The 22,537-nt window shown below is 48.8% G+C and overlaps 2 protein-coding genes across 2 annotated transcripts; both read right to left on the bottom strand.

Moving 5' to 3' along the window:
* Positions 1-193: 193 nt before the first annotated feature.
* On the bottom strand, positions 194-9,665 carry DHDH (dihydrodiol dehydrogenase). Its single transcript, XM_077313871.1, has 7 exons — positions 9,511-9,665; positions 7,445-7,556; positions 5,322-5,485; positions 4,267-4,519; positions 2,844-2,968; positions 1,778-1,928; positions 194-874 (listed from the first exon to the last, which is right to left on the bottom strand). Exons 1-7 carry the CDS (start codon positions 9,598-9,600, stop codon positions 735-737), a joined length of 1,035 nt encoding a protein of 344 aa, XP_077169986.1. The 5' UTR covers positions 9,601-9,665; the 3' UTR covers positions 194-734.
* Positions 9,666-15,057: 5,392 nt separating this feature from the next.
* On the bottom strand, positions 15,058-22,204 carry LOC143826636 (L-fucose dehydrogenase-like). Its single transcript, XM_077315478.1, has 9 exons — positions 22,117-22,204; positions 21,653-21,697; positions 20,556-20,656; positions 19,103-19,169; positions 18,621-18,709; positions 17,999-18,103; positions 17,496-17,563; positions 16,546-16,642; positions 15,058-15,255 (listed from the first exon to the last, which is right to left on the bottom strand). The coding sequence occupies exons 1-9, from the start codon at positions 22,202-22,204 to the stop codon at positions 15,058-15,060; spliced, it is 858 nt and encodes a 285-aa protein (XP_077171593.1).
* Between the last annotated feature and the right edge of the window lie 333 nt (positions 22,205-22,537).

Below are 22,537 nucleotides of genomic sequence, written 5' to 3'. Positions count from 1 at the left end.
GAGCCCTGCCCCTGGAAGGTCCGTTATGGCTTGCTGTTGAGACAGTAGCCAGGTTTTGGGGTGGGATGCCACTTTAAGATTTTAATGGATGCATATGGCTCCTTCTTTCACTTTATCGCCATGTGTTCTTAATGTCTGCCATAACCACGTGGTTTTTCTTTGGTGAAGATTTATTATAATGCCCCTTCTGGATTTGCTGTCTAAGGCCAGTGAACAGCAGGTTTGGAAATTCCATCTTCATTACAAGTCAAACAATACAAACAGAATACATAGAACAATAGGAACAATATACAATTTAAATTGTCGGTGAAAACCAGTTCTCGGCACCAGTGGGTCGCTTCTGGGCTGTCGGTGTTACAGGGGAGGCCGTGGGGGCAGGGGGCGCTAAATAGGCTCGAATGTACTCCTTGGCTTTAATGAAAGTGGAAAGTTGAGGTGGTTTGCAGTAGAATCTCTTGCTGCTCCTGAGCTTGGCCGGGAAGTCTGAAGCCGTCCCCTCGGATTCACAAGGAGCATTGAGCAGAACGCTGCCTGCAGGACGGTGAGCACTGAGGACTAGATGCTTTGGCCTCCCCTCCGGTTCAAACGACTGCGTGTCTCAAAAAGCCCAACACAGGAAGTGTGGGTCCTGTTTTCAAAGGTGTTCCGTACCATCTCTCCCCCCTTCAAACCATTCTGTGATATCAGGTGGAGGCATTTTTCATGGACTTCTCTGTTTTGACCCCCGCAAAGGTTTATTTGATGTTTTTGCTGTGGCTGCTTCGGGTGGCGTCGTCTTCATCGTAGAAAACCCCGATCTGCTTCTGGGCCTCATCCAGGATTGTGGCTATGAGTTCGCTCTCGCATAAGGGCATGATGGGACTTTCCTTTAAACCTGCGTGAGGAAGAACCCTTCATGAGTCCCACTCCCCATCTTTGTATTCTGTTACCGGAGACACAATGGGAAGGAAGGGGTGGGGGATTTCGAACCCTTCTCCCATGCCCTCTGCTCTTAAATATAGATGCTCCTCTCCCTTGATTTGGTAAAACGAAGAGGGTGGATGCTTTAGCAGCAGCCCTAAGGACCATTCCTATTGGCCCTTTTGTTCCCAAAAGAAGGGCTGCTTTGGCAATTAGCCTTAGACTTTTCAAAGCTTAATTAGTGGCAGTTACCATGTCGGGCAACAATGATTCCAGTCTAATCTCTCCCCCAATCATACGTCACATAAAAAGAAGAGATGGTGCTTTATACCCCGCTTTTCACTACCTGAAGGAGTCGCAGCATGGCTTACAGTCACCTTTCCCTTCCTCTCCCCTGCAACAGGTACCCAGTGAGGTAAGTGGGGCTGACAGAGCTCTAAGAGAACTGCTCTGACAGCTCTGACCCGTGCCAAGGTCATCTAGCAGACTGCATATGGAGGAAGAGCGGGGAATCTTGCCCAGATTAGAGACTGCTGCTCTTAACCGTTATACTACACTGATTCTTACACCACGGGGACTGTCCGTTTCGTTCCTGGCAGAGAATTTCTGTGCATCTTCCCGAATTCTAATTCCACCTCTCTTTTAAGGAGTTCGGCCGAGCCCCTGTTTTATCCACACAACGCCCCTGTGAAGTAGGATGGGCTGAGAAAAATGTACGAGAGTCACCCAATGAACTTTGTAGCAAAGCGTCTGTGGGGAGAATTGAACTCGGAGGGCCTAGATCTGGTCTGATTCTAGCTATTCTACCGTGGTCACTCGGCGTGCGTTTGCCGTTGAGATAGTTCTGTGAAAGAAGCTATAACGGCTGGGTCGTTACCGTCCAACAGGCACTGGCGCACGTGCTCGGCTTCGTATCTCAGCCCGATGTCGTTTTCGAAGAAGAGCGGTTCTGGGGAGGAGGGGAGGGGCCACTCCCAGCGGTTGCCTTTCAGGTACATGATGGTGGGGGCATTCATGTGTGAGGGGATCTGAGGGGGAGGAGAGAGAAAGATATCAACAGGTTGTTGTTTTGAGGGCCAGAGGAGACATTATGGAGTTGTCATCTGAAGCAGGAGTAGTCAACCTGTGGTCCTCCAGATGTTCGTGGACTACAATTCCCATGAGCCCCTGCCAGCGGTTGCTGGCAGGGGCTTATGGGAATTGTAGTCCATGAACATCTGGAGAACCACAGGTTGACTACCCCTGATCTGAAGCACACCTGGAGTTGTGTTTTGGTAACAATGGCACAATCTAGATCCAAAACAAAAAAATGACCCCAGGTTTCGGTCACAGTTCTCAGGGCTGCATTTTCTGTATTAAATATATTTCTGGGTGGTTAAGAGATCAGTCCTGTGACCTATATAAATGATATGCATTAAGCTTAATTCTGCCATTTTTAATTTGTTTTTCTCTCTTTTGAATTTTGATTTGGCAGCCATGGGACGGGACTAGCAGGTTTGCGTGGCAGTCGAGGTCAAACCAGCACGTGTACGTGCAGGATATACATGGCTTCACATGTAACATGTACCAGCCTGAGGAAAGACACCAGAAAGTGCCTCAGTCAGGTTGCCTGAAGGTCTTACATGCTGAACAAGAGATTGACATTTCCACTCTGACATGCCTGAGGGTATGTTGTCAACAACGGTCTTGCAGTGTAGGCCAGGGCTAGCTCCACTAGAAAACCTACTGAGTTCACTGGAAAGGCAAGGTTTGGCTCAGGAGCTTCCAGAGACCCGGCCCCTGAGCTTCGCTATTAAGCTACCTCAGCTCACCAATCCAAGTTCCCAAGTTCTTTGTTTTTTCCTAAGACCCTGCCCCGAAGTATAGTTCTTTAAGTGCCCCCCTTCTTCCCCTGCTGTTTCTCAGTCCATTATATTCCCCCCCCTCCCCACCTAGCCGGGTACCTGGATAAGTCCTTCGGTGCCCCCAATTAATGCCTCTCCGGGGAGTTTGATCAACATGGTGACGCTGAGGACGGCCTGCCGGTTCCCTGAGTAGTTGAGGATGATGGAAACGGTTTCGTCCGCACCTGGGAAACAGAAGAATCGCTCACCAAGCGGTTTTTATAAAGAGCGACGGAGGCCTGACAGCCTCTTCCGGAAGCCTGAGAACTCTCATTGCTCCTCTGCCCCAATTTCCTCTCCAGTTACTCCAAAGTTGGCTTCCCCACCCCTTCCTCCAGATATTTCCTAACATGTTTTCTCTCTAAATGGATTCAAGCAGGTAGGCGTGTTGGTCTGAAGCTGCCCAACAAAATGATCTCTCTAGTTCCTTTTTATCCTGCTCTCTCTATGAGCGTTCCCGGTTCTCGTCCACCCCCCCTCCCATAGGAGCCTCACAACCCCCTTGGCAGGTAGGCCTGATCTCAGCCCCTCCAGTCGACTTTGGGGTGTCGGAGGCTCCAATCAGCAGGAAGATGAAGAGCTGTGGGCTTCTAATGGCTGAGAACACAATTGAAATGAACTAAAAGCCTGTCGGAACAAAAATTAACCGCTCACTTCATTGCGTAGAATCTGACATGGTTCCATTTCTAAGGGGCAGTAGCACATTGTAAAATTCAATCGAATCAATCCCGTTGCTACACACCCAGGGCCGGATTTACATAAAAAGAGGCCCTAGGCTATTCCACTTATGTGGCCCTTTCATCTCCCATTTCTAAGTTTGTAAATTACACAAGAGATAATAAACTACATCATCACTGTGATGTATATCACGGGTAGTCAACCTGTGGTCCTCCAGATGTCCATGGACTACAATTCCCATGAGCCCCTGCCAGCAAATGCTGGACATCTGGAGGGACCACCCCTGATGTGTATCAATATGTTAAATGAAACATGTTGTGACTGGTGCAATAGTGTAATTCAAATTTTGCTAACAATTTGAATCTAGGCCCCTAATTGATCTTGAGGCCCTAGGCTGAAGCCTAGCTAGCCTATAGGAAAATCCGGCCCTGTACCCACCCTGAGCCTATTGGGAAGGGCGGGCTATAAAAACAAAAGCGATCGTAATCGTTATAATTATTATAAAAACAGACATGAAACATACACCAGCTCTCACGGGCTTGCAAGTCCCTAATGGCCGACAGGTGGGGGAGCTTACCGGTAGTGAGGAAAATCTAGGCCTCCTCCAGCCATGGGTTAACCCCCCCACCCCCCCACGCCAGCCCACGGATGGGCAGCTGAGGCAGGATTTGAGCCTACGTCTCTTGAGGCCTGATCCCTGCCCTCCGACCGCTGCCCCACACCAGAAATGCTGGAGGGTTGAAGTTCTTTTCTCTTGCCACTGCAAACCCCACCCACCCCCCCTTCTGGCGTCCTTGTGCTTCACCTCTGCTGTGGAGCAGTCCTGAGGCGACGATGGATTGTGGCCGTTCGGGTCCAAAGACCATGGACGCAAACTGGACACAGTAGCCCCCCAGGTCCAAGAGGACGCCTCCCCCCAGTTTTTTGTCCACCAGCCTCTCGGTGTCCGTCATCGGGAAGCCCAGGTGCGCTTGGACCACTTTCACGTCCCCAAGGACCTTTCGGGCCAGCAGGAAGCGGATCTGCTCCGACACAGGAAAGAATCGTGTCCAGAAGCCCTAGGCGAGAAAAAAAAGGCTATCAAGGGGAGGAGGGGTTGGGTTTTATACTCCGCTTTGCTCTACCCGAAGGAGTCTCAAAGGGACTTACAACCACCTTCCCTTCCTCTCCCCACAACAAGCACCTCATGAGGCAGGTGGAGCTGAGAGAGCTCTGAGAGAACTGGGACGGGCCCAAAATCACCCAGCAGGCCTTGTGTGTCTCAAAATGGCTTACAATGGCCTTTCTCTTCCCTTTCCCACCCAAGGGCACTTTGTGAGGGAGGTGGGGCTGAGAGAGTTCTGAGAGAACTGGGACGGGCCCAAAATCACCCAGCAGGCCTCACGTGTCTCAAAATGGGTTTACAATGGCCTTCCTTGTCCCCTTCCCACCACTGGCACCTTGTGAGGGGGGAAGGGCTGAGAGAGCTCTGAGAGAACTGTGACTAGCTCAAGGTCACCCAGCAGGCTTCTTCTGGAGAAGAGGGATGGAAACCTCAGATCAGCCTCTGCCTCTTTAACAGCTATAACAATGCTGCCTCTCAACATTCAGTGTATTGTGTCTTCCTGCCCAGGGGGGAGAATTTGGTATCGCCCTCTGGATGCATCCTCCTGAGAATGTCGCTATTTTTTTCCAAACAACTTCGCTTAATGTTGCACTATGTTTTGTGGGCTTTTTAAAAGTATGTTGGCAACAATTTGCAAAACTTTCAAAAAAAAAAAGAGGAAGAGTCCAACTAGGCCAAAGCAAAACAAAAACCCGAATCGATCAGGGATGCCAAAAGGTTGAGGGGAAAAGCCTGATCCAGAAGCCGTTCCCCACCTCCATGAGGAAGACGTCGTTCTCCCGGGCGACTCGGATCATGTCCCGAACTTCGGCAGCATTCATGGCGAGGGGCTTTTCGCACAGGACATTCTTCTTTGCCCGAAGGAAGAGGAGGGTAAGGCGGTGATGCTGGGGGTGGACCGACCCCACGTACACTATATCTGGAAAGAGAAACCCCCAGAGACGGTGAGTGGAAAATTGGGAGGCGATCCACGTTTAATTGGAACGTGGATCATAGCGCGTGAATCAGCTCAACCTCAGGAGCTGAAAAAGAGGAGCTGGTTTTGATACCTCGCACGGCGTTTTGGCCAGTAATCCGTGACTGCTGGATGGGGGTTTCCTTATCTTAATGGGAAGGCAGACAGAATTATGGGATCACAGATTCGGAAAGGACCTCCAGGGTCATCTAGTCCCACTTCCTGTCCAATGCAGAAATTTCAACCCATCGGTTCTGGTCCGACCCACTGGGGCAACAGAAAACAGCTCTGTTCCATACAAGTCTTTGAAGATGGCTATCATACCACTTCTTAGTTGTCTTCTCTCCAGGCTCAACAGACCAAGCGCCCTCAATCTTTACTCATACGTCTTAGCTTCCTAAATGTGCTCGCACTAAAAGAGTCGGCATGATGAAGTTAAGAGTGGCAGCCTCTAATCTGGCGAGCCAGGTTTGATTCCCCACTCCTCCTCCTTCCTCACGCAGCAAGCCGGGTGACCTTGGGTGAATCACGGTTCTCTCAGAGCTGTTCTCTCAGAGCAGTTCTTCCCGAGCTCTCTCAGCCCCACCTACCTCACAGGGGGTCTGTTGTGGGGAGCAGAAGAGTAGGGACGCCCTTGGCCGAGAGGCCAAGACCCAATCACTAGTTGCAAGCCCACTCCAGGAGGTCAATCCATGAGGGTGAGACGGGCCAAGGTTACCATTTCTGTACTTGTAGCAAAGTCTAAGGGCAGGGCAGGCCCCAGGAAGCAGTCTGTCAGAATCTTGGCAGGGAGCATACACCTGGCTGAGGTTTCTCCGTAAATACCATCCTGGAGGCTCTCATTAGACCGTTCAGCTGGGCTTAGTCCTCCTCAGACAGAAGGCCTTCACACATGTCATCAGCTTTGACAGCAAGCTGACAATCTGGCACTTTGCCAGTGAGCTGTCAAACGGGCTCTCCTCCGCTGCCTCTGGTGTTACGGAGAGCCGTCAGGGCTGGATGTAACTGGTGGTGGGAGCCCCAGAGCAACTGGTATGAAGAGCTGGTCGAATCTTGCCTGGGGCCGGGCAGTTCGTTGGTTGCCCTGTCTGGCTGGCCCCAGCTGGATTCTCAATGGCTGATTCCACGCCTGCCTCCTGCAGCCCTGATGTAGATCCATCTGGCCCGAGGACACCCCCCAAATTTGGGATGAGTGCTGGCGCGCTCCCTAGCGGCCCATCAGGAAACGGCAGTGGCGCAGGCATGACAGGAAGGGAGAGGGGTTTGTAAAAACCCCTCCAGGTTGTGAAAAGTGGGTTATAAACACCCAGGCCTTCCTCTTCTTCTCTCTACCTTTTAAGAAGTCTCAAAGTGGCATGCAGTCTCCTTTCCCTTCCTCTCCCCTCATCAGACACCCTGTGAGGGAGGTGGGGCTGAGTGAGCTTCTGACAGGATTGCTCTGCGAGAACAGCACTATCAGAGCTGTGATTAGTCCAAGGTCAGCCAGCCGGCTGCAAGTGGAGGAGCAGGGCATCAAACCCGGCTCGCCAGATGAGAAGCTGCCGCTCTTAACCTCCAGTGTGTCTCTAGCAGCCCAGAAATCCATCCCAACCAACCCATGTTGGAAGAGGCAATGTCTGGTGTACAAAGAAGAAGAGAAGAAGTCCTTGCAGGAGGCAGCAAGAAGACCGTTAGATGGAATAGTGAAGCCTTCTCTCCTGATAAGCGTCATTCTTCGTCTGTCTTCAGATGGCTACTGTTAGGGGCAATTTCCTGCTTCTTTTTGGGAGCTGCAATTCGTTCTCTCTCAGTTAGACATGTAGTTAGCAATTCTCTCTGTTTCTCCTCTGCACTATGAAGTATCGTAATTCCTGAATAAACTTTGTTCTACTCTTTAATCAGGTTGTGCAACCTTGCCGTGTTATTCCACTATGCCGCCCTCACCTACACCAGGATCCTGTGCCAGTTCCTCGTAAGATCCATAAGCCCGGGGGATACAGTGCTTCTTGGCATACTCTTGGGACCGTGCAAGATCTCGGGAAGCGATAGCTACTGCCTGCAAAGAGAAAGAGGAAAAGAGGGCAGGTTGCCATGGCGCTCACCAAATGTTTTCACAAAGTGGGCGGGGTCAGCTATTGGCTGTCGGAGATTTGGACTGGCTGGGCAGATTTTTAAAAGGCCAACAAGCATTGCTTTGGCCACAGCTGCTACCAGAACCCAAGAGTCTTTGCAGCATGATTGCAGGTTAGCTGTGGAAGCCATTTTGTGGCTGGCTCCTCCTCTAGTTGCAGCCATTTTGTGGCTGGCTCCTCCTCCAGTTGCAGCCATTTTGTGGCTGTACCCACCATGCTGCCACACAATTCCAGAGGTGCCCACAGGCTCAAATAGGTTGGAGAACCCAGTTTAGATCCTAAATTGGCTAGCTAATACCAGTTCCGCCAGCAGAACAGCACTTCTGTGGGTGAAAGAGGGGAGGGGAGTTCTTTCTGGTCCTTGATCCACAGAAGGATGATTTCTATGTTTGAGGTGAGCCCAAACCAATGATGATAAGCATGGCCAGTTGTTTTTGTAAGGCCTCTGCATTTGGTCAACATCTTTATTATGCGGTGTACTAATCCATGACCCACTCTCTGCCTTGGAACACCCATTTTGTTGTCTGATGAAGTGCGTTGGGTTAAAAGTTTCACTAGACTCAAACTTCGTTTAATGTCAGGTTTATCTTTTGCTGCTCAGGCCTCGGGGTTGATGTGAGGTTAGATCAACAGCAAGCCACGATAAGCCGTGTGCGACTCACAACGGCAACCCACAACAAAGCCACAACGGTCTTTTTTGTGTTGTTGTTGGCCGTTCCTCCTGTCGTGTTGTAAGTTAGTCATCTAAGATCTTGCAGGAGTTTCTGCCAAACCCTCCATGACCCCTGAGAGATAACCATTGGACTCCTGCAATTAGCCTCTACCAGGTGTGAACACAATCTGGTCTTACCACTTCCTCTCAGCGTCAGAAGTGGTCTAAGGCAGGGGTAGTCAACCTGAGGTCCTCCAGATGTTCACGGACTACAATTCCCATGAGCCCCTGCCAGCATTTCCTGGTGAGCCCCGTCTGCAGGGCAGGGGTGGTTTTGTCCTTGCCTGCCTCTGTGTCACAACCTTCCACTTCCTTGGTGGTCTCCCATCCAAATACTGACCCTGCTTAGCTTCCGAATTGCCATATGATCTGCCTATCCAAGTGATGGCATTTGACTGTATTGCATTTCATGCATAAAGAAGAAGAGCTGGGTTGTTATAGGCTGCTTTTTACTACCCCAAGGAGTCCCAAAGCAGCTTGCAAACACCATTCCCTCCTTCTCCACAAAACAGGCATCCTGTGAGATAAGGGGGGGGGCTGCATTGTGCTATGGGCCCCACACTTCCAGGGGACCTGCACTGTGCCTCCTCCCCCCCACCCACACACATAGATCAGGGCTGTAGCCTCCCTCCTCCTGCCTTTTCCCACTTTAAGGACACTCAGCGTGACACCTCTTTCCACTGTGGGGGGGTCCCTCTGCCCCCAGCCTGGCTGCCCCCACCACAATTGTCCTCGGCCAGGGCCCCGAGAGGGCATTGTCCCAATGGCTTTGGTTCCCTTTGGGATCATCTGCTTTGCAGTCACTTGTCACTGGGTCTCACCACGACACGGCAGCCCCAACGCTCCCCAGCAAGAGAATCCTATGCCGTGAGACTGGAAGGCGACCAGCCACACTACAGCAAGGATGGCCAAACGGTCGCTCTCAAGGTGTCCATGGACTACAATTCCCACGAGCCCTTGCTGGCATCTTGGGAGAGCCACCTCTGAACATCTGGAGAGCCACAGTTTGGGCAAGCAGGTGAAACTTTTCCTAGTGTGGAGATATCAGCAAAGAGGAGGGGGCAAAGCGCCTGTCCAGAAGAAAGCCAAGGGCTCCGCTGACTCATAAAGTGCGACACCCCCCCCCCAGTTCTCCCCCCAACCCCCTCCAGCCCCACTGATCCAACCTGGTGGTCCGTAGATGGCAAAGTCTTCAGCGCCACAAGGAAGTCATGGCTGATCTTCCCAGCAGAGCAGATTCCCCAGCGGAGAGCCATGGTGGATCAAGAACACCTTTGGGGTTGCACGGGAGAGGGAGAGAGAATTCGAGAGCAGACGCTGAGGCCTGTTTTGCCAGAGTGGCTGAATCAGCTGCCCACACAGAGGGCTGGGCCCCAGCGGGAAGGCAGGGCTCCCCAGGGGCAGGGAGCGGCCACCTGCTCGGGTGCTGCTGTGCTGACACAAGCGCTGGGGGAAGAAGGAGCCCTGGAATTCTCTCTGGTTCAGGAGCCAGGAAACCACCGCCTCTCTCAGCTGGAAGGCCTGCCCATCAGTTCAGACCCGGTGGGGCGGAGGCGTTGGGGCCAGTGCTCTCGGAGAGACGATGCCCTTTGCACATGGCCTGGGGCAAGAGGGAACTGGCGGTGACTCCTGTGCTCCTTGGCTGACTACCCGACTTAAACAAAACGCACACATTCCGGGACTGAGTCTATTGTACAATTTGGTAGCTGTCATCGGTCTCTGTGCTTTCACAATAGATGGTTTAAATCCGACAGAGCTCTTCTTGCTTCTTTTATAGACTCGCGTAAAGCCTCCCTTTTCATATAAGTTCCTAATTTGTGGAATGGCTCATTAACAGATTCGCAGAACTAACCGAAGAAGGTACATGCCGAATTTTTTTTCAGGTCTTTTTTTCCTTCAAGCAAGTTCTGGTAATAAATAGTTTCATCAAAGGAAGAAACTGCACAAGTGTGTTATCCGTTGGTTATTGTAGTTAGCAAATCCCCAGGTGGGACTTGGGATCCCCTGGAATTCTAGCTCACCTCCAGGTGCCAGGGATCAGTTCCTCTGGACAAAATGGCTGCCTTGAAGGGTGGGCTTCAGAGCATTCGACTCCACTGAGACCCTTCCCCACCCCAAATTCCACCCATTATTGGCTCCATGCCCCAAAAATCTCCAGCTATTTCCCAACCAAGGGCTGGTAAGCCTATGTGAGAATAGGGCTGACACCTTTTCATTGATAGATTGGGGGGCTGGACCGCCACAGTCTATGGGGCCGAGCATGATCAAAGTGCAGCTTCCTCATCTCTGAGAGAAATTTCCTCGGCGTACGCCTGATTTTTTGCCAAGCTCGTAAAAGTGCACAACCTCCTTTAATTTTTTAAAAGCCAGCAACTCTTCCCAGACGGGTAGTTCCTCTGCTGACTGACTCACAGCTGGTCTATGTATCCCCAAACCCATGTTCTGCCTAGGTTGCCTCTTTCTTGATCGAGCATGCGCTGGGGGGGGGGGTGGTCTGGTGCTTAGAATTTCCCCCTAGACATGCACAAGCCAGGTTCAGGACTATACTGGACCTAAACTTTCTCCTTTTCCCTCTGTTTTCTGCCCCAGGCGGCTGCTGTTTGTCCAGTACGGAAGTACACATCTCATAGAATCCTTGAAAGGGACCATAGAGGCCATTCAAGTCCAACCCCCTGGTCAAAGCAGGATCACCCCTTGTTGAATCCGTGGGCTCACAGACCAGGACCCTGGACGTTCATTCCGCTCTTTATAGTGACCCCAGCTCAAGGTACAAGAGGCAAAACTGACCCAAGGAAACCTACAACCCTACACCCCACCCCAAAAGGATCTTCCCGCCAGCACACGTTATTGGTCAGTTTCCCTTTGAACACATTGGAGCCAGCAGTCAGGATCTGACCTCGTGCTGGTCTATCGTATGCTCAGGGCAAAGGGTCGTGGTGGAGGGCCTGCTAGCAAGGGCCTCCTGGCCTGCTAAGCAGGGAAAGGCCTGCTAACAAGGGCCTCCTGGCCTGCTGACTGCCTGCTAAGGAGCTCTGTCCCATGCCTGCTAACTATCTGGCAAGCCCCCGCCCGCTCCATTTGATCCGGCTGTGAGCTGCGGGCCAAAGCCACCTTAAGCTGCCTGGCCGGGGGCCAGGAGAGGGGATCCTTTCAAGGGCCATTCTTAGGAAGCTAGTAAACCTAATAAACATCCAAGAGCAGGGATTCCCAACCAAGTTTTCTGGGGAACCCGAGGTTTACGTGAGAGCACCCCAAAAAGAACACACTGTACTACTACATTAAAATATTGAATTCTCAGCTGACTTGGCCCTTTTGAAGGAGTGCCTGAAGGGAGCTAATCCCTAAATACCGTAGCGATTGTTTTCTGCTTAATCTTGTTATGTTCTTTGTCAACGGTGACGGGAGGAGAGGCCGACCGAGCACTGCTGCATGATCGGATGTCATTTCTCGCATCTCCGGCCGAACGGAAAGCGTTGTAAGAACTCACTGTAAAGGAATCGCTCTGAATGGTCACACCACTTCCCTTTTAAAAAAGGAACAGGTCAATGATCACAGGCTTGTGGATGTCCCATTCGAAACCAGAACACGTCTTTAAAAAACTGCGTTTATTGAAAGGGAAGGGAAAATAACAAAGTCAGATGGGGAAGTTTAAGAAACGGTAGGAATACAATTAAGGATGAATTCAACAAACTAGAATAAGTTATACAAAGGAAGATGGCTCTCCAGTGTTTGGAATAGCCTTTGTAATACGCGTTCCCTTCTTTTCCTTCCTTCTGCTCACCTTGTATGTCTTTTTTCTGCATGGGACGAATCTCTGTTCGAGTCCCTCCCAAATTCAAACAATGCCTGGCTGCCATTTTCCTGGGATTGTAATTTCTTCTGTCCCTGGCTCCTTGAGCAGGTGATGTTCCACTTGACAAAGTACCCTTGATGAAATAAATCAGTTCACTTTTTGGAGAATTCTTCTACGTCGGATTGTTAATTATTCCCTTGGGGAACTAGATCATATTCTTATTTCTGTTGGGTCCACTGTAGAAGCCACCCTGCGACACTGTTTGGACTTCAGCTAGAACTAACCGGTTGGACTGTGGCCTGAACGATTTTTTTAATTACATTTGTTGTATTATTGTACACAAATGTACAGTATTGTTTGGTTCTTACTTATGATTGTCTTTGTAAATGACAATTGTGCATTTTTGGAAGCATTGTTTCTGTGTCACAAGTACACAGTCCCCTTTCCCCCTGGCATTTCCCATTAACTGTGTACCCCAGTTTTTGTTTGTTGGGTTATCCTGGCCCTGGAAGGTTTCACAGACGGTCCACCACTGAACTCTCACACACCAACACCCACCTGCTTGTCTCTTGGCCCTGCCTGCTCACAAGCTGCGGTGTAATGCCCTCGTTGACTTGCCCCATGCGATGGTGTCAGAGCTCAGCCCTTAATTAGGGCTGATTACGCTCCACACCTTTTCTCCGCAGTTTCGGCTTTTGTTTGGTTGGCAGCGGGTGTGGTCCCTTTTGGAACTTCCAGAGAGGTGTCCTTTTAATCTCCTAGGCAGTCTCCTTTCAGGGAATTTAGGAGCTGGCAACGGAGAAGATAGGATTCGTCTGAGGCATGCAGAAAGTCCCCCCTCCCTCTTTTGCACTGATAAAAACATAGAGCTGGCTGAAGTTATTGCTGGGACGGTGTGAAAATTGGTCAGTTGGCAATGGCGGGGGTATGGCAAGCCCAAGAGGACAATACACTCCACAAGCTGTCTTGCCAACCCCGTTCACAGCTGCCTTCAGATCTGTCTCCAGTGGCACCAGGCAGGGTGGGCAGCAGACACCGTGGGTGTTGCAGTGCTAGCCAGGGAGTGTGCTTGAAGGGGGTGCCGGCCGACAGCTGTGGGCCTTGCTAGAAACCATCTGCCCCAGCGGCTGCCCCACCCCGAGGACATGCTGATGTGAATCCTGTTGTCCTTTAGCTCTTTTGCCATTTTCCAGCTCTTTTGCTATTTTTGCAATTCTATCTGTTAGCTGACTTTTCATACATTCTGCAAAATAATCGTGGGCAGGCTCCCCCCCCCCCCTTTTCGGGCTGTGGCACTTTCTTAATAGCTTGCTTTGATGGGGGCATTTGAAAAATTTGGAGGACTTTTTCAGCCTGGGTTCAGCCGTTGAATGGGTGGGTGGCGGTAACCCGGGGGGAGGAGATTTAAATTGTTGTCCCAGTTGTTCTAGTTGGTATGGTATCTTATATTGTTATATTGATATTGATATTGTTCTATGTAAATTTTCTAAAATGTTTTATGGAAACCGCCCAGAGCCGTAGGGAAGGGCGGTATAAAAATATGAATGAATGAATGAATGAATGAATGAATGAATGAATGAATGAATGAATGAATTCCCCCCGCCCCATCAGAAGCTCTCCTTTTGTTTCTCCTTCATCAGGAAGGAAGCACAATTTGCCCATAAACAAACGAAAAGGGACTTGAGGGGGAGAGGAAAATGAACCCAGGCAGAAAGCTTGGGAGTGCCAGGAAAGGAATCTAGAAGACAGGGGAGAGAGAGCACCAAACCCAGCTCAACCAGGAAGGGCAGATCCTGCAGCCAACTCATGTTCACGTGTCAAGGCCGAACAGCGACAGCACATTCAGGCCATCTCTTTTCTTCACATCTTTTATTTATTAGACCAGAAAAGGCACAGCTGTGAGTGGAGAGGAACTAATCACAAGTCATCAACAGGAAATGTTTAATGAAGTCCAACCATTGCATTGTCTCACTGTCCTGGGGCATATGACCAACTAAATGGTCATATGACCAACTAAAATCTAAATACACAAGAGACGTTCCAGGGCTTAGCTCTCTCGGACACTATCAGAGTCTGACCTGGGAGAAGCTGAATCCAAGATGGAGCTGCCTTCTTTCAGTCTGGGACAGGTGAATTCACCTGTCCATTTATATTTAATCTTGGCACTTTAATTCCCTGCATTATATTTCCTTCCAGAGTTGAACCCAAAGGAATGACGACCTTCCAAACGTAGCTTGTTATTTCTGCAAGGCCCTTGCATGTCGTAAACAACTTTATGATACTGTAACAAAATCAGAGTCCAGTAGCACCTTTAAGACCAACAAAGATTTATTCAAGGTAATGATAAATCTTTGTTGGTCTTAAAGGTGCTACTGGATTCTGACTTTGTTGTGCTACTTCAGACCAGCAAGGGGACCCACTTGAATCTTTCATTACACTGTGTGAGCCATGGCCTTCTCTCTGCTTATATAGGTAGTCTTGTAATTTCTAGTTCATTCTGTCTGAGGAAGTGTACTGTGCATATTAAAACAGGGGCAGGCAAACTGCGGCCCTCCAGATGTCCGTGGACTACAATTCCCTGCAAGAATGAAAAACGTGAGTCTTCTTTGTCGGCGTGGCCTGCCTCATCTGGTGCATCTTACAGGGAGCTGTTGGGTTCTGCCTTTCCTAAGAAAGCCAAGAGGATGTGGATTTCCTCTTTCTGCTTACAACATCCTGTGTGGCAGCTTAGGTTGTGTGTGCATGACTGGCCCCAGGGCATCCAGTGGGTTTCCTCGCTGAGTTGTCTTAGTCCAACACTAAATGTCTCTTGCTTTGTTGTCTTTTGTGACAAATTGGTGGAGCTCTTCCTCTTGGACGGATGCCTTTGGCTCAATGACACCTGTATTCTTAGCGCTTATTTCCTCTCGCCTTTTCAGTCCTACTGCTTGCTGGAGAAACCCTTTGAGTTCCCACCTGCCCTTTGTTTAGGCTTCGGCTCCCCCTCACTCTTCTTCCCAAAACCGACTTCGGCTCCGCCACTGACCACAAGATTTAGACCAGTGCAGAAAGTACCATCTGCGGCAAGGTACAGGGCAGCTGAGGCCACTTCTTCTGGGGTCCCATAACGTCCCAGAAGCTGCAAATGTGCAAAAGAAGAGAGAGAGATTTAGAATTCAGTAGTACTTAGAATTCGAATTCGGGAGGAGCAAAATTTCCTGGGTGCAGAATTCTTTTTATGCTCTGGAATTTTTTTTTACTTTTACTGTCGATTTCGATCAGGTTTTCTTTTTTCTTCTGCATTATACCCCGCTTTCACTGTAGACATGCCTTGGGGTTTCTGTTTTGTTTGGCATGGATTTTCTTCCCTTCAGTGCTCAATTTGCTTTCCATTTGCTGTTTCCCCAAATTTTCTGAGAGTGTTTTTGTGATGTTTTCTCCTTTTGCTTCACTCCCAAGGCAAAGGTAATTTAAAAGCATAACAGATCCGTCCACCTTTTTCTTTTTCTTTGCTTCCGAGACTTGGTGGCTTGGGAGATCCAGAGTCACTTGGTTCTAACCCCCCTCTGATTTCAACAGAGGGCATGCTGGGATGGACTCCCTGCTGCTGGCGGGGCTTCCCTGGTGGGAAACTGGCTGGGCCTGGGAGGGAAATGGCTGCCAAGATGCCAGAATTTCCCCAGGCTGGCATCCAATTGCAGGGGCTTTTAAAATGCCTCTCCACACTGCTGCCAAGATATTTGTTGAGGAAAGACCCTTGCCTCACCCCTCCCCCAGAGATCACCTTCTGGCAATAAATATTCTCAACAGAGGGCAAGGGAGTGGCGGGATATAAATCTAATATTAATAATAATAAATATTTAAACAGCATGTACAAACCCACACACATACCCTATATAAAAATGTATACGATGATTTTTTTTTTCCTCTAGCAATATGAGTTTTGCGAGGCACTCATGTAGCGCTAGACTCATTCTGTTTCTTAAAAAAAAAAATTGAAATTGACAAGCAGGGAAAAGCAATGCTGGAGCTTGAAGGGTGGAGAACCACTAATGTTCTGCTAAGAGGGCTACCCAACAGTAAATGCAGCTTGAAGAATTTCTTCTTATATTAGCAAAAAACACGCCTGATGTGAATCTGGCCAGTAAGGAGAGACCAAGCACACTGCACAAGGTGAGGAGTAAAGGAGTGGCCTTTGGGGTGTGGAAAAAGGGCTTATGGGGGAAATCTGAAGGATTCATTATGCTTTCGGATTACCTTTGCCTTGTGAGTGAAGCAAGGGGGAAAACTGATGCAATACCATTCTCAGAAAATGTAGGGAAACACTGAAGGGAAAGAAAACCTGATGTGAATGCAAAGGAAAAACACAGTGCATTAAAGGCCAATCAGCAGCAGCAGCACAGTTCTGGTTTCCCCACAACACACTTGCCTGATTATCCCTGATTTCCTGCTTTGTTGCTTCCGGATTTGGTGACTGATTAACCAACTTTTCCCCCAAAGGAGTCCAGATATGTCCTGGTGAGATGCTAGCATTCAAAACGTTGGGGAAGTAAAGAAAGAGAAGGACATGGGATACCATGAAACATCAAGAAATATGTCCTCCAGTGAATGAATTTAGAAGTAGCAGCTTATCTTCCTAGGGAATAATAAGATAATAACAGCCTCCATGACCACTTTAGCGTTTAACACAGTATAGAAAGAAGAAGAAGAGTTGGTTCTTATATGCCGCTTTTCCCTATCTGAAGGAGGCTCAAAGCGGCTTACAGTCGCTTTCCCATTCCTCTCCCCACAACAGACACCTTGTGGGGTGGGTGAGGCTGAGAGTGCCCTGATATTCCTGCTTGGTCAGAACAGTCTTATCAGCGCAGACCTTTGGAGGGCAGACCTTACTAAAGTCCCACCCCCAAAATCTCCAGGCACTTCCCAGTCCAGAGTTGGAAACCCAAGTGGTATTACACGTGTTAATATATACTATTCAAGATAAGTCTTATGCACGGCCTTAAGGAAAACCAGATTATTTGAGCAGACTTGAGAATCATGGGATTCATTCCCTACGTTTTAATTTTACAACGTGTCGTATTTTGTGCCCAGTCTATTTTTGTGTGTGTGTTTCTGTGCCCATAAGTAACAACATTGGAAAGAGAAAGTAAACATGGGGAATTTGTACCACTGACACCTTCTCCAGAAATGTAACCTAGCCCACTTGTCTGGATATCAGACCCTTATAATGCCAGGTAAGTATTATTATTACGTTTCCCCTCCTTTATCAATTTAATTGTTTTTAGCACAATGCTTTGCCTGCATTAGGCTACACAGGACCTGTCTTTCTTTCCTGATGCTGGGCATCGGCAGATCCATTCGGATAATCACAGTTTTTACCTGTTGACTCGTACTCTGTAATGGCTCTCGTCTATGGCCAGGGCTTTGGTCATGGCAGTCACGGCGCCCTGGAAGAGAAATGCACAACAAGCAGGGTTGCCACCTGACCAGGAACAGCTCGGCCTCCTCCTCTTACAGTCTGATGTGAATAACGAGAAGGATTTCTTAAATGATATGGACATAAATGATGCCTACAATCCCAGTGGCCATTCATCTTCTATCAAGGGGCAGTCCGCTATTCTCAAGGCCTGTTGGCAATTCTTGCTGAAGACTCAGGTATGAGAATTAACACTTGCCCTGAAAAAACACTGACTTGCCCTCCTCATGTGTCTCCGGGAGCAACCTGATTCACAAAGCCCAGCAGGTGGAAAATGTCAAAGCACGGAGGATAGAGGCTGTTTCCATGCTGCGCAAACCTTCATCTGCTTGTCAAGTGGCTTTTAAAGACTCAAGAGCAGCATTAAGGGGGGAAAAGGGGAAGTCTTTCCTTGGGTCAGGATTACCTTGGTGGCGGCATACGGAAAACGCTTCCTCTTCCCAATGACACTGACAAGGCTGGCCACGTTGATGATGTTTCCTTTCGTTCCCCGTAAATAGGGCAGGGCGTACTGTAGTAGTAGTAGAAGTAGAAGTAGTAGTAGTAGTAGAAGAAGAAGAAGTAGAAGAAGAAGTAGTAGAAGTAGAAGAAGTAGTAGTAGTAGTAGAAGTATTAGAAGTAGAAGTATTAGAAGTAGAAGTATTAGAAGTAGAAGAAGAAGAAGAAGAAGAAGAAGAAGAAGAAGAAGAAGAAGAGTTGGTTCTTATAAAACAGAAACGGTTTGCTTGATCTCGACAGGAAAAACTTACGAAGCTGCCGTAATTTAGAATTTTTCCTTGGCAGAGGCATGGCTAGCAGAAATCCTTGTAACTAGAGAGGGCAGAGATGAATCTTTTGGGGGCAAAGCTGGTGGAGATATGGACCATTCCCACTGTTCAGATTTGGGCAGGAGGGGGAATTGAAGGACACAGGGATAGCATTATACCTCTGAGTACCATTCCAGGTTTTTTCTACTGGACTTTGAACTCCGGATGAAGCCAGCTGTCCTCAGGGAAGAGGGAAACGCCATGGAAGTTAGAAACGCTCACCTTGGATGCTAAGAAGCAGCTCATGGCGTTGAGTTCCATGAGGTCGCGGAAGTCCTGGGCAGTGGTGTCATCTATCGTTTTCCCCCAACCTATTTGCAAGAGGATTCAAAATGGAAGCGGGTTTCAGAGGGGAAAGACACAGAAACAGCAAGGGAGCTGATACATGTATGAATACATGTATCGATTGTGGGTTGGATTAACATAATAATTTGAAAAAAAACCTCTTGTGTTATCGGGCTAATGTAATTTCTTTAGTTGCTTGGGAAACAGCCCCCTGCAAAATCATATTTCTTCGAAACCTTTCTTGAACCAATCCATTCCAGCTTTTGATCCTGCGTTGAGCAGGGGGTTGGACTAGATGGCCTGTATGGCCCCTTCCAACTCTATGGTTCTATCATTCTATAAACAGGAAACACCCTCATACCCAGACGCATACAGCCCAATGATCCTTCTCATGACCCAAAAGGTTGAATGTCACTCACTAGATCCTGCGTTGTTCACCAGGCAGTCCAGGCATCCGTAACGTTCTATGGTTACGCAAATCAACTTCTGCAGGGACAAAGGCAGAGAGACACCTCGGGCAGGGCAAGGAGAGCAACAGAACTGAGAATGCTGCAATTCTAGAACAGCACGTGACCATTACCTACCCTGGGCTGCACCTCTTCCAGGTGTTGGGAGCAAGGATGGACAGCAAAGGAGCCAGTGGGGAGAGAGGGCTCCTTTGTGGGTTGGGGGACAAGACCTGGTCCAGCCGAGGAAAAGGGCTGCTCGGGCATTTGGTTGTTCAGGGTCTTTGACACATGAGTTGCCTCCTGTTGGGATCTAGCAAAGTCTTGTGTACAAAGAAGAAGGTCCTGCAAGGGGAAGCAAGTTCTAGCTAGAGAGGACCACAGGGGAAGTGATGATGAAGATGTTAGCCATTCAGTTGAGTCCGACTCTTGGTGATCTTATCGCTCAACAGTCGCCATGTGTTTCGATCTTGTGACAGTTGACCAATGCTCTGGCCAGTGCTCATTTTGATCCTATAAAACCACCATGTTCTTTGTCGGCCTCATTTCCTTTTACTGTAACATAATTGTTCTCTCCATGGAGCTGGATCTCAGGATAGGGCCAAAGAGTTTCATGAATTTGCCTTCCAGGTGGTACATCAGATTTTCTTTCTGTAATATTTCCTCGTTTGTGACTTATGTTGTCCCTGGAATCTGCAGAAGCCTTCTCCAGCACCAGAATTCAAACAGATCAACTCTCCTCCTATCAATTTCTTCATCGTCCAACTTTCACAGCCATAAGTGGCTACTGGAAATATGATCAACTGAACTAATCTGGATAATCAGGTTTATGACCTTGCTTTCCATGCTTGGTTCAAACTTATCATCGCTGTACCTTTCCTTCTAAAGGGGGCTCCTTTTTGGCCCTCTGCAGAATGAAGTTCTGCAGCTAGCTTTACATCTTCTGTTTCCCTTTCCACTTTGTTAGTTCCACAAATACAGCTTTCTTTACTCTTAATCAGTTCAGTGTCTTGACTGTTGCATAGACACTCTGCTAATAATGCCTCCAGCCTGACTGGGCCCAGAGTGAAGGAGGCAATGTTGCACTCAACTTCTGAATTTGCCCCATTTTCAGACTTCCGGACATTCTGTGATAGTGAGAAACAGAAGCTTAAAGCTGATGGAGGAATTAAGGGGAACCCCAGGGGAAGGACTTTAGTGGAGAAGATCGCATGACGTCATAGGTGTAAGCATAGTCTGAATTCACGAAAGAGGAACATAAATCAAGGGGAAAGGCCTAAGAACAGCGTTACGGCCATTTAGGCACCTGAGAACTGGAATATGGAGAATGGTTTTAGTGATGGGTTCAGAGACGAACGAACAATTCCTGGAGACACTGAAGAAGAAACCCCAAAGAAGCACCACCCTTCTCCCAGTTTTTGCTTACCTTAATCTCTGATTCGTTGCGAACGTCACAGACTTGGTAGCAAGCGTCCCCAGGACACCCGGAAGCCTGCAGCTCCCTCTGGATCTCTTGTCCCTTTTCCGCTGCAAGGGGTAGAACAGGGCAGTTGCTAGCAGGATGAACCTCTTTGTGGGCTCTTCTCAATAGTCTGCAGTCTTGGACATCTGCTGCATGGACATCCCACAACCCTCCACTTCTCATCCACATTGAATCAGGCCCTACTGGCCATCTGAACGTCCTCCCTGCCCACATCTCACAACCCTCCACTTCTCACCCACATTAAATGAGGTCCTGCTGGCCATCTGAACGTCCTCCCTGCCCTCTCCTTGTCTCTTCCCTTGTCCTTCCTGGCAATGTTTTGGTGAGTGCGTATTGAGAAGGAGAGAGCGGCTCACTCATGGTTTAGAAGGTTTCATGTTTTGGTTTGCTACGGGCCCTGTGTTTCATCAATCGTAAAGGATGACGACTCGCCAACACGGACAAACGTACCTCACCTCTGTGACCACAAGTCTTTGTTCTTCTCGATTTGTTCTTTTAAAATTGTTTTAATCTTCTAAAACAGGCTTCTCAACCAGGGCTTGGTGAAACCCTAGGGTTTCTTGACGGCCCTGGAAGGGTTTCCTGAACGGGTGGGAGTGAATTAATTGCTTAAAAGTTGTTCAAGAGCTTATCAGGTGATAGGACCATATATGGTCAAGTTGACCTGCCCCCCCCCCTGCTAATGAAGGGGGCAAGGGGAGGGTCCCCAGGTGTTCACAGCTTTGCTTCCCAACCATGTACTGCACGACTGTACCATTTCTGGGCTTTCATGGGGGTTCTCAACGGTAGAAAAGTTGAGAATGGCTGTTCTAGAATAAGGTCTGTGTTATGAAAATCGTTTGGGGCATGCAAAATCTTTTAAGTTACAAGTTGTTCCTGCGGGGTTATTAAACTTTAAAAAAGAATAACAATTTATTCTGTTTTATTATTAAGTTTTCCTGTGTAAGCTGCCTCAAGAAGGATCTCTGTCAAGGTGGCAAACAAGGGAAGGACCCTGTGACGGAGGGGAGGGGGAGGGACAAAGGGAGCTTTAGACTCACCATCAGATTCTGGAGAACAGAAGACCACCTTAGATCCTTCGTGAACTGGAGAACAACGAGAGAAAGGAACACAAAACGAAACTCAGAGGCCGGGTTCACTCACAGAGCTACAGCCCTAGATTTATTTGTTAGTTTAAAATATTCAATTCCTGCCTCCCCCACCTCACCCCTTATCTGGGTCCTCAAATAGAACACTTTGGGCATGTCAACAGCAAATTAAAAGTCTCTAATCTTCAAGACCCTATGCCAGAAGATGCTACTACATGAGACCCTCTGGAGTTTGCAGGACAGACAAAAATGCCTCTGAGGACATCAAGAGGACATGTCCCTCGCTCCCAATTTCTCTCCATCCCTGATTAGAGATGCTGGATGCAAGACTTCCAAAGTCTCCGGAGCAGCCGTGACCCCAATCCCTGTTGTCACAAAATGGCCACTCGTCCACACCCCCTTCTCTCCATTCTCACCAAATTCCCTCACAATGGCTAGACCAATGCCTGAGGTGCCCCCAGTCACGATCACCACCTTGCCCGGGTAACGTAATGATGTTGCCATGCCAGCTGTTGGCCCCTGTTTCTCTTACTGACTTCAATCCACCTGGAGCTTTGGGTATATAGAGGCTGCTGGGCGGAGCAAAGTAACCACTTAATTTGTTGAGAGGAGCATCCATGGCCAGTTAGCTCACTGTGGGATGTGGAGCATGAGGGTTAGCCTCCTGTTAATTGGGAGAAGGGGGGAGTGTTGTCAGCAGAGTAAATAACACACCGTATTTACTCAACCTGATTAAAGAGTAGATAAAATTTATTCAGGAAGTACCATACTTGAAAGTTTAGCATGGAGGCAGAGACAAGTTCCTAACTACATCTCTCTCTGCAGCTTCTGAGAAGA

Source organism: Paroedura picta, chromosome 16, assembly GCF_049243985.1.
Source record: "Paroedura picta isolate Pp20150507F chromosome 16, Ppicta_v3.0, whole genome shotgun sequence".
In the NCBI taxonomy this organism is placed as follows: Eukaryota; Metazoa; Chordata; class Lepidosauria; order Squamata; family Gekkonidae; genus Paroedura; species Paroedura picta.
This window is presented reverse-complemented; position numbering and strand designations above follow the sequence as displayed.